Source organism: Babylonia areolata, chromosome 27 (genome assembly GCF_041734735.1).
Source record: "Babylonia areolata isolate BAREFJ2019XMU chromosome 27, ASM4173473v1, whole genome shotgun sequence".
Lineage (NCBI taxonomy): Eukaryota > Metazoa > Mollusca > Gastropoda > Neogastropoda > Buccinidae > Babylonia > Babylonia areolata.
In genome coordinates this window covers 9,196,951-9,208,957 of record NC_134902.1, presented here as the reverse complement: position 1 = coordinate 9,208,957, position 12,007 = coordinate 9,196,951, and the positions used below count along the sequence as shown (strand labels likewise).

The 12,007-nt window shown below is 42.3% G+C and overlaps 1 protein-coding gene across 2 annotated transcripts in view; it reads right to left on the bottom strand.

The window, feature by feature from the left end:
* The window catches only part of LOC143301653 (plastin-3-like), a 156,885-nt gene that overhangs the window by 72,300 nt on the left and 72,578 nt on the right, over positions 1-12,007 (bottom strand). For both annotated transcript variants that reach the window (XM_076616087.1, XM_076616086.1), the window contains exons 6-8: positions 9,609-9,689; positions 7,551-7,761; positions 7,008-7,184 (exon numbers count right to left, since the gene is read on the bottom strand). In XM_076616087.1, coding sequence (XP_076472202.1) covers positions 7,008-7,184; positions 7,551-7,761; positions 9,609-9,689 — 469 coding nt within the window. The remainder of the gene's footprint in view (positions 1-7,007; positions 7,185-7,550; positions 7,762-9,608; positions 9,690-12,007) is intronic.

The following is a 12,007-nucleotide window of genomic DNA, read 5'->3' as shown; positions in this document are numbered from 1 at the left end:
AGTTAAAGGGAACTAACAATAATGGACATAATTCAATATGAGAACATTACACCATGTAATAATTTTACCAGTGAGATAATTTGCAGAGACAAAAACTAAGTACAGATTTGTTCAGTCTTAATGGAAACATTAATTGATTTAACAGGAGTTAACAGGAGTTTGTAATTGTCTGCCACATACTTGGTGCGACAGCTATTATTCTATAGTGGTTTGACAGGTGTTAAACACTGGGAGTTAGTATTTGTCAGTCATATGTTTGGTGCACATTACCTTATGTGTCACTGATTGTTGATGGTAAGCTAAGTGAAGCTTGTTTTCCATCTTTACATAGATCTCTTTGATAAGACAGTGCACAGCTAGACACTGAGTGTCAGAATGGAGAAAGGTTATCTGTGGGGTTGTTTACTTGTTCAGACAACATAATGATGCTTCTGTTTCATCAATGCAATTATGTCTAGCATATGTTTTGGTACTGATTTAACCTGGGTTTTAATATTGTGTGTGTTCCAGGTGTGCTGTTTAAAGTTAGGGAAATAAACACCTCAGTTCATCTTACCAAAAGACCCTGCTGTGGTATAAGGAGAGAGTGGATTGTGCACCTATCCTCTGCCTGTTATACTACACCTTCTTCCTTCACACTCGGCTTTGTACAGAGGAGCCACAAAGACTGGTTTGATGAGAACGACTCTGGAATCTCCAATCTCCTGAACACACTGCATATACGGCATCAGGATCACATTTCCGATAAAGACTGCCAGAGAAAGGAGAACCAGTTCTTGCAAACCAAGCAACTCGTACAGAAGAGGCTGCGTGAGATGAAGAACACCTGGTGGGATAGAAAGTCTGAAGAGCTTCAGTCCGCTGCTGTTGCTCATGACATGAAGACCTTCCATGATGGTCTCCGAGCTGTGCATGGGCCAAGAGTCACAGGATCAACCCCCATCCGAGCCTTGGACCAGACCACCCTCCTGACAGACAAGAAAGACATCCTTGCCCACTGGGCAGAGCACTTTAACACCCTCCTCAACAGGGACTCATCCGTATCTGACGAGGCAATTGCAGCCCTCCCACAGCTACCGATCAATGACTCGCTAGCTGCCCCTCCCACCAAGGCCGAGACCCAGAAGGCCGTGAAGCTGACAACGTCAGGGAAAGCACCAGGAGCGGATGGAATCCAGGCTGACATCTACAAGTATGGAGGCAAGGTGCTGACAGACAAGCTGACCAGTCTATCTGGGAGAGAGGGGAGGTCCCCCAGGATTTCAAGGATAATAATAATAATAATTTCTTTCTTGGGTCGACCACTGTTTTATTTTGTATATAAATCCATTATTTTAATTCAAAATATTTATTTTAAAAAAAAATTAAAAAAAAGGAACAAAATAACAGCAACAAAAAGGATACACTGAACCTAAGCAATTACACACACACACACACACACACACACACACAAAACCAAAAAAAAAAATCACGTGACAATAATCAAAAGCAATACCCTGCATTCCATAACTATGTCATTGTTGTTTTTTCCCCCACTTACATACAGATTTTTTTTCTTTTTCCCTTTTCTTTAAGATTCATAAGGTATTATATAATATATCGATGTCTAATACTGAATTACTGTTCAAAGATCAGTTGTAAAACAGACAGTCTTTTTGTTTTTTTTAGCAATACTGATACACATTTTACCTATCAAAATAATATGATTTATTTTTATAAGATCATGTTTGCTATATCTGTCATCCTGAATTCCAAATAAAACGTCTGTGGGATGTAATTTCATACAGTTACCAGTATTTCTAAGTATCAGATTTTCTATGTTTTTCCAAAGTATTTTCACAGATGAGCACTCACAGAAAAAATGTTCAATAAAATCAATTTTACCAGGACAGTAGTAACAATTTTCTGAGTCTACTACTTCCATTTTTTTTAGAATAATGTTTGTTGGGTATATATTATGACTTATTTTCCACTGCAATTCATGTAAGCGTACTTCTTTTGTTGCTTTCCAAGGTGAAATCCATGTATTATGATTGAAAGAAAAGTCAAATTTCCTCTTCCAAAATACACAAACATGTAGGTCTATAGGTGTACTTTTACTTCTACTTTTAAGATATTTCTTTATTTCTTTTAGTTTTGCATTGAATGCATCTGCATCACAAATAAAAGTTTCAGTAGATTCCTTTGGTAATCCATTGTTTTGTATCCAGGTCTTCCACTGTAATGGAATTGTGTTGTACAGAGCATTGTATTCGAATATTGTGATTCCTTTAGCCTGGTTCAGTGAAAAAGCAACCTCATTTAAATCTAGAAGTCTTTTTTCTGTTTTATGTATTTTGTCTTTTATGTGTTCTATTCCATTGTCTATCCAGTTTTGAAAACATAGCACATTACCTTTATATTGTATATTATTATTGTGAAACAACATCTGATTGTGGAAATTATGGATGTTCACTTCTTCTCTTGTTACTGTATCTTTACTGTTCAAATATGTTGTAATTACATCCGACCAAAAATCGTTCTCCATTTCTTGTAATTTTATTTGCTTTGCTCTACAGTTTACCATAAACATTTTACGATGATTTTGTATTTTGTTTAGATGCCATCTGGGTATTATAGTCCAGTTTTCTTCCTGTGCATGATAAAATCTTCCCGCCCATTGTAAATGCATGCATCTTTGAATTCCTAACATATTTACCATATTTAACCCTCCTTCATTATAATCACTTTCCATTGTTTTTCTTTTCACTTTCTCAAAAGCTCTACGGTTGCTATGTTTTCTCTGCCAAATAAACTTGTAGAATATGGTGTTGATCTGTTTCAAAGCTTTTTCTGGGATGCCAATGGATTGCATAACATATGTAAGTTGACTTAACAAGAAGGTTTTTATTACAAGAATTTTACCGTGTATGGATAGGTCTCTTTTGCTCCACTGTACTATTAATTTTTATATATTATTTATGCTATCTCTCCAGTTTTCTTCAATGTGTTTTGCCATTTTGTCTTTCTGGAAGTATATGCCCAAAATTTTTATTTTGTCAACCAATACGAATGGGAGATTCTGTTCAGTGATTTGTCTGCACATCTTCATTGCCTTTTTTTGTGTGAATTTAATTTCAGCCCAGAAAATTTCTCAATAATGGTACTTATATAGCGCTGAATCTTGTGCATAGACAAATCTAAGCGCTTTCGCACCAGTCATTCTCAAGCACGCATAACTCTAAAACTGGAGAAATTAAAGACAAGGAAGAGGCAGGGAAGGGAGGCTATTTTGGGAAGAGGTGGGTTTTAAGGCCAGACTTGAAAGAGCTGAGTGTGGAGACTTGACGAAGCGAAAGAGGAGGTTCATTCCAATTGCAAGGTCCAGAGACAGAGAAAGAACGGCGGCCAACAGTCGAGAGTTTGAATCTGGGTATGCATAAGTGGAGTGGATCCGAAGCTGATTGTAGTGAGCGAGATGGAGTGTAGAGGTGAAGGCAGCCACAGAGAGATGCTTCTATTGTCCACATTTACAAATGGAAGGGAGACAAAACATCCTGTGATAACCACCGTGGAACCTCTATCCTTTGCATCGCCGGAAAGATCTTCGCCCACATCATACTGAACAGACTGGTTGGCCATGTCTCCAACGCAGTCATCCCTGAAGCACAGTGCGGCTTCCGCTTAGGCAGGGGAACATGTGACATGGTGTTTGCTGTACGCCAGATGCAAGAGAAGTGCCGTGAGCAGAACAAGAAGCTCCACATGGTCTTTGTAGACCTGACTAAGGCCTTTGACAAGGTGAACCGCCATGGTCTGTGGAAGATCCTCCTAAAGTTCGGCTTCCCAGAGTGCCTAATGCAGCTGATTGCATCATTCCACGATGGCATACAAGCTAGAGTACAGGAAAATACTGACATGTCGGATCCGTTCCCTGTGGTAAATGGGGTGAAGCAGGGCTGTGTCTTGGCACCCACACTCTTCTCTTCTCCGCCATGCTTACTGACGCCTTCCAAGACTGTGACCGGGGCATCTACAATCAGTTTCGCACAGATGGCAAACTTTTCAACTTGCAGTGATTCCATGCCAGGTCCAGGGTGTTTGAGGCACTGATGAGAGAGTTACTCTTCGCTGATGACTGTGCGCTTGCTGCACACACCCATGAGGACATGCAGTTCATTATGGACAGGTTCTCAACCTCCTGCAGGCGCTTTGGACTCACCATCAGCCTCAGCAAGACCGAGTCCATGTACCAACCGGCTAGCTCACAAAACGCCAGTGCCTCCCCCCCACCTGCAATCAAGATCAATGACACAGAGATCAAGTCAGTCGACAAGTTTTGCTACCTGGGCAGCACCCTATGCAGCAACGGAGCCCTTGATGCAGAAGTGACACTGCGCATCGCCAAGGCCAGCTCCGCCTTTGGCAGACTCAACAACAGGCTGTGGAACAACAAAGGCATCAGGCTCAGCACCAAAATCAAAACCTACAGAGCTGTTGTGCTAACCACCTTGTTGTACTGCTGTGAAACATGGACGACATATCGCCGTCACATTCAGCAACTTGAGCAGTTTCACCAGAGATGCCTACGAAAGATCCTCGGCATAAAGTGGCAAGACAGGGTCTCTAACCTCCAGGTCCTAGAGAGGAGTGATCAAAAGCCTGCTGATCCAGTGCCAGCTACGCTGGACAGGACACGTTGTCCGCATGACAGACAGCAGGATCCCAAAGATGCTTTTGTATGGCCAGCTGAATGAAGGCCACCGTGAACTTGGAAGACCCTGCAAGCGCTTCAAGGATACCTTGAAGACAAACCTCAAAGCCTGTGACATAGACATCGCTTCCTGGGAAACTGATGCCCTTGAACGCTGTCGCTGGAGGATGCTGTGCTCTAGTGGCATAAGGACGTTTGAAAACAAGAGAATGCTGGCCATTAAGGAGAAGCGTGAGCGAAGGAAGCAGGGCTCAACTTCTGGAGACGTTTTCCCTTGCAACACCTGTGGGAAGTGCTGTGCATCCAGAATCGGCCTCTTCTCCCATATGAGGACACACACCGATGGATAAGCCTGCCTGCCTACTCATCCGTCGGACCGACAGGAGACTCCATCTTCCTTCTTCTCCTTCTACCCCTAACCCCTACCACCACCCTTTAACACATTGTTCACTGTTGTTGTTGAAATGTTGTTCACTGATGAGTCATTGCCAGCTTTAAGGGTGACACACTCTCCTGTATTCTGAATATTTTTCAATAGCCACTGTCTCCCAGGTTTAATTTTTTGTGGGGGTGAGGGAAGTCTCACAAAACAAACTTGAAAGCCGACAATGTCTCCTTCAATGAAATTGTTGTACTAGTGGTAAGTCCAGAAGCTCCATTGGTCCCTCCTACTACTGTCACACCACTTGCATCTGGTACAGAATTGTCCATAGCATTGCTGGTGTTGCTTGTGTTGGACTGAGTCTGACTGCCATACTCCCTTCTCACTCATTTTGCTCGCTTCTTTCTGGTCTTCTTCCCCATCACTAAAAAGGTCAACAACAGGAGCACTCATGTTCCTTGGACCTTTGGCCTGAGATTTCACACAAGGTTATATAATCATGTTGGATATCCTCTTGTGTGATCAAACTGAAACCTAATAAGTTGAAGCTGTGAAAACAGCAAATCAATAAGCAAGCAAACAAAGGCTGAGTGAACCAGTTTGTTGAGCAGTTTTTACCCCCAGTAATAAAATGGGATCAGCTGTCAGTACGACTTTGTAAACAAAAAATCAGTAGTTAGCAGTACATACACAACGTTACATCAGTACAGATCAACATTTGACACTATATATCTTCTCTCACTGGAAAATCTAAGTAAATCCTGAGAAGCATAAACATTTTCTGAAATTTCTTCTCTCACTAGAAAATTATTAACAAATGCTGTCAATTTATCTCCAACTAAATCCTGAGGTGCTTAAACATTTTCAAAACTAACAGTAGCACTTATTTTTTTTTTTTTTTTTTTTTTTTTTTTTTTAAAGGAAAAGAGTACATTCTTAAGTTCAAACATCACACAACATATTTCTTCTCTCCAAGTCACTTAGCATTTTGTCTTTCTCTTGAGTTGGTAAATTCACTTCCATTGTCTCTGAATCGTCAGCTTCATAGCTCACATCAAGCTGTCCATTATTCATCCCTTCTCCAAGTTGGTGCTGGTCAGGTTTCAGATGTACTCTAAAAGTTGCTCAGTATACCCTAGTTTCTATGTCACTTAACTCTGCCTATGCTGGCCCCAAGCCCAGCTGCAAAAGGAGCAGGATTGGATAAGGGGCAAGTGACCTGTCTCTGTTGAAAATATCCTTGCCACAAAAACTCAAACATGGACATCTACAAACATTTTGGGACAGGGGGATGATGGATCTCCAACTGGAGGTTGTATGACACCTAGCAGTGAAAGCCAGACTCCATAAACTGCCAGGCCATTGACCATCATCTCCACCATGACCACCATCACCACTGGAGCATAGAACATGCACACATGATGCTGCAACTTGGGAGGCAGACATGAGGATGACAGGACACACCTGGGTACAGCTGAAGAAACTGACACAGGACCTGGATAACTGGAGAACATTTGTGGGCAGTCTAAGTTCCAGGCAGGGTAACAGTTGTAAGTGAGGTGAGATAGGTTCCATGTAACTCAGTACTTCCCATGGGCCTGACAGATTTTATTAATACTGACAAGTTTGTGGCTGATATCCAAGGGAGGGCCTGACAGATTTTATTAATACTGACAAGTTTGTAGCTGATATCCAAGGGAGGGCCTGACAGATTTTATTAATACTGACAAGTTTATGGCTGATATCCAAGGGAGGGCCTGACAGATTTTATTAATACTGACAAGTTTGTGGCTGATATCCAAGAGCTATTTAAGGAAAGTGTGTATCTTCTACTGAAACAAAGTAAACAAAAAGGAAAAAAACAACACTCAAAAGCAAACAAACAAACAAACAAATCCATATAGTACATGAATACTCCCATCCATGACTTACCCAGTTTCTGAAAGTTGATCTTCAGCTTGTCAAATTTCTTGTGGACCTTTTCCCAGTCAACCAGGTCCTCCTGGATGTAGTCATAGAGCTGGAAGATGACCAGGCCATCACATAGGTCCACATACAAGTTGTGCACAAAGGGGCTCACCCCCAGGCTATTCATCCAGTTGCGATAGGCTGCACACACAGAAAAGGACACATCACTCTTCTGCCAATGCCAACAATTTTGCTTTGAAACAGTGACAATTAACAGAGTGAAGGTTATAGGGTGGAACAGAATTCCAGCAGTTTTAAGCACAAATTTCAATAAGTCATATTGCTCATACTGAGGACAGAGTCATTCTACATAAGGATCTTTATTGGATGTTCTCTTCTCAAAATCCCTCTCATGTGTACACTCCCACCACCTGTCTCATGTAAACTCCCACCCCTTGTTTCATATGTACAGTCCCAACCCCAATCTATGTGGCCTTTGTGAGCCCCCATGGGCAGAAGGCTTGAGTCACTGAAATATGTCACTGTCACTGTCATGTGTCAACTTACTCTTCTCTTCCCGTGTCTCCATCTGGTCACCCATGTCCACTTCCTTGGCTGACTTGTCCAGGGCTGGGTAGTTGTTGAACAGGTTGGCCACAAAGGCCAGGTTCAGCTTCTGGTTACCCATGACAACATCCTTGGGGCCAATAAAACTCCGACAACCTATCTTGCCTGCTTCCTGCAGCATGGCTTCTGCACGCTCCTCACTATCACATACCTGCAGATACAACACAGCCCTCAGCCAATGCTTGCAACTGTCCCTCATGTTGTCTGCGTCAAATACCATCATGCTGTGTTCCTCACATTGTCTGCGTCAAATACCATCATGCTGTGTTCCTCACATTGTCTGCGTCAAATACCATCATGCTGTGTTCCTCACATTGTCTGCGTCAAATACCATCATGCTGTGTTCCTCACATTGTCTGTGTCAAATACCATCATGCTGTGTTCCTTACATTGTCTGTGTCAAATACCATCATGCTGTGTTTCTCACATTGTCTGCGTCAAATACCATCATGCTGTGTTCCTCACATTGTCTGCGTCAAATACCATCATGCTGTGTTCCTCACATTGTCTGCGTCAAATACCATCATGCTGTGTTTCTCACATTGTCTGTGTCAAATACCATCATGCTGTGTTCCTCACATTGTCTGCGTCAAATACCATCATGCTCTGTTCCTCACATTGCCTGCGTCAAATACCATCATGCTGTGTTCCTCACATTGTCTGTGTCAAATACCATCATGCTGTGTTCCTTACATTGTCTGTGTCAAATACCATCATGCTGTGCTCCTCACATTGTCTGTGTCAAATACCATCATGCTGTGTTCCTCACATTGTCTGTGTCAAATACCATCATGCTGTGTTCCTCACATTGTCTGTGTCAAATACCATCATGCTGTGTTCCTCACATTGTCTGTGTCAAATACCATCATGCTGTGTTTCTCACATTGTCTGTGTCAAATACCATCATGCTCTGTTCCTCACACTGTCTGTGTCAAATACCATCATGCTGTGTTCCTCACATTGTCTGCATCAAACACCATCATGCTGTGTTCCTTACATTGTCTGTGTCAAATACCATCATGCTCTGTTCCTCACATTGTCTGTGTCAAATACCATCATGCTGTGTTTCTCAAATTGTCTGCATCAAACACCATCATGCTCTGTTCCTCACATTGTCTGTGTCAAATACCATCATGCTCTGTTCCTCACATTGTCTGCATCAAACACCATCATGCTCTGGACTGCACAGCCATTCTTTCATCTCAATTCCTAGGGTCCCTGGACCAAGATCTTCCAGGCAGGGGTTTGCTGTTCTCTATATGCTTCTGTGGAGATTAGTGGAGTGTTGGCTTAGAGGTAATGCGTCATCCTAGGAAGCAAGAGAATCTGAGTGCACTGCTTTGAATCCCACAGTCGCCAGTATTTTCTCCCCTTCCACTAGACCTTGAGTGGTGGTCTGGACAATAGTCAATTGGATGAGACGATAAACTGAGGTCTTGTGTGCAGCATGCATTTAGCACATGTAAAAGAAACCACAGCAACAAAAGGGTTGTCTCTGGCAAAATTCTGTCGAAAAATCCATTTCAATAGGAAGACAAATAAAATTAAGGTGGTGCTCTATGTGTAGCAATGCGCTCTCCCTGGGGAAAACAGCCTGAATTTCATAGAGAAATCTGTTTTAACAAAAAGAGTAATACAATACAACCCACCAAATTCTTACATGAATCATGGGATATTTGTATGCATTTTGATCTTTTGTTTATCCATGCTCACAAAGGGGATAAACCAAATGTTGCCTTAAGAAAATGGAGAAATCCCCAACCATAAGCTGTGAGACCCAATGGCTGACCTGAGAAATGCGTCTCAACTGACACCCCTTGCACTGCTACATCTAACATGATGCTCTAATACTGTTGTGACCAGCAATGATTGACACATGTCTTCTTTGACTGACACCAAACACAGCTTTGTATTTGTCCTAAGAAATTGTCTATCATGTAACTGCTACAATGACTTTCACACCAATGCACAAAGACCTGGACACAACCATCAACATACCGACAATGGGTGCAGAGTGACTTTGTTTTCTGCATCTGCCGGCGCAATCTGGTGCAGGAGGTATGTGTAGGCCTCTGAGTCCTGACAGCACAATGGTGTATACACAACATCATTAATATCATAGTAATCCACATTATCAGTGTCATCACAGTATTACAAATAATCAGTATCATCTCAGTAATACCAAGCATCAGAAATATCATCAGTAACAGACTGGGTAACGAGGAAATGCACACATGACAACAAAGGCATCAAGTTGGCAGAGACAACTCTCCACACTCTGGACTTTGCGGACAACTTTGCCTTACCCTGTCACTCGTATGACAACCTGAAGGAAATGAGAGATGCATTGGCAAAGGCTGCAGCCACAGTTGGACTCATCAGCTCATCAAAAACCGAATTAATGAATGCGAATGCAGGATAGGGAACGGTTAAATGGAGAAAACCTTGAAAAGATAGAGGAGTTTACATATTTAGGAAGTAAAAGGTCAGCAGATGGCAATATCATCAGTGAAGTCAGAAATAAAATAGCAAAGGCTGTTGTAGCATTCAATTCTCTGAACATCATCTGGAAAAATCAAAACATTAGTAGAAGAACAAAGCTAAACCTTTTCAAATCTAACGAATGGATCTGGAAGATGATGCTATATAAGTCTTGGAAAATACGCTGGGTGCCTTTGGAAGTAAGTGCCTCGATAAGATTCTAGGCAATGGATGGGATGATTTTAAAACAGCAAAGAAGTAAGTAAAGCTGCTCAACAGCCATATACATCAAGTGTCAACAGAAAGAAACTGCAGAAAGAAAAGATGGAAATATCATGGCCATGTACTGAGAATGGACAATAAAAGACTACCAAATAGCAGCACTATTTTGGAGGCTGTAAGGACAAAGAATAATAATAATAAAAAGACCAAAAACAGCCCTCAAAAGAACACTCCAGTCTGAAGGAGGAGTGGTAAACATCAACAAATTGGAAGCAGCTGAACAGACAACATTCAATACAGAAAGATGGAGAGTCCTGGTCAATGTCCTATGTGACATGTTTGACAATGGAGGATAGGCAAGCAAGCAATATCACAGTATTACACAGCATCAGTAATACCACAGTAATACACAGTATTGGTGCTATCACAGTATTACACAGCATCAGTAATACCACAGTATTACACAGCATTGGTGCTATCACAGTATTACACAGCATCAGTAATATCACAGTATTACACAGCACTGGTGCTATCACAGTATTACACAGCATCAGTAATATCACAGTATTACACAGCATTGGTGCTATCACAGTATTGCACAGCATCGGTAATATCACAGAATTACACAGCATCAGTAATACCACAGTATTACACAGTATTGGTGCTATCACAGTATTACACAGCATCAGTAATACCACAGTATTACACAGCATTGGTGCTATCACAGTATTACACAGCATCAGTAATATCACAGTATTACACAGCATTGGTGCTATCACAGTATTACACAGCATCAGTAATACCACAGTATTACACAGCATTGGTGCTATCACAGTAATACACAGCATTGGTGCTATCACAGTATTACACAGCATCAGTAATATCACAGTATTACACAGCATCAGTGTTATCACAAACATACAGCATCAGTGTTATATGACTGTATTACACAGCTTCAGTAATACCAGTATTACACAGCACCAGTGTTATATTACACAGCACCAGTGTTATCACAGCATTACACAGCATCAGTAATATAATATCACAGTGTCACAAAGCATGAGTATTATCCCAGTATTGCAAATCCAAACCACTTAAAATGTGTTTTGAGAACATGATTCAAATTCCAGGCAATCACTGTCTCAAACTGTAGACAGTTTGCCAGCCACTCCGCCTGCTCACCAAGCATTCTGCATGACCTCAGCACCCCTCTCTCTGCATGACCTCAGCACCCCTCTCTCTGCATGCACCCCTCTCTCTCTGCATGACCTCAGCACCCCTCTCTCTGCATGCACCCCTCTCTCTCTGCATGACCTCAGCACACCTCTCTCTGCATGCACCCCTCTCTCTCTCTGCATGACCTCAGCACCCCTCTATCTCTGCATGCACCCCTCTCTCTCTGCATGACCTCAGCACACCTCTCTCTGCATGCACCCCTCTCTCTCTGCATGACCTCAGCACCCCTCTCTCTGCATGCACCCCTCTCTCTCTGCATGACCTCATGACCTCAGCACCCCTCTCTCTGCATGCACCCCTCTCTCTCTGCATGACCTCAGCACCCCTCTCTCTGCATGCACCCCTCTCTCTCTGCATGACCTCAGCACACCTCTCTCTGCATGCACCCCTCTCTCTCTGCATGACCTCAGCACCCCTCTCTCTCTGCATGACCTCAGCACACCTCTCTCTGCATGACC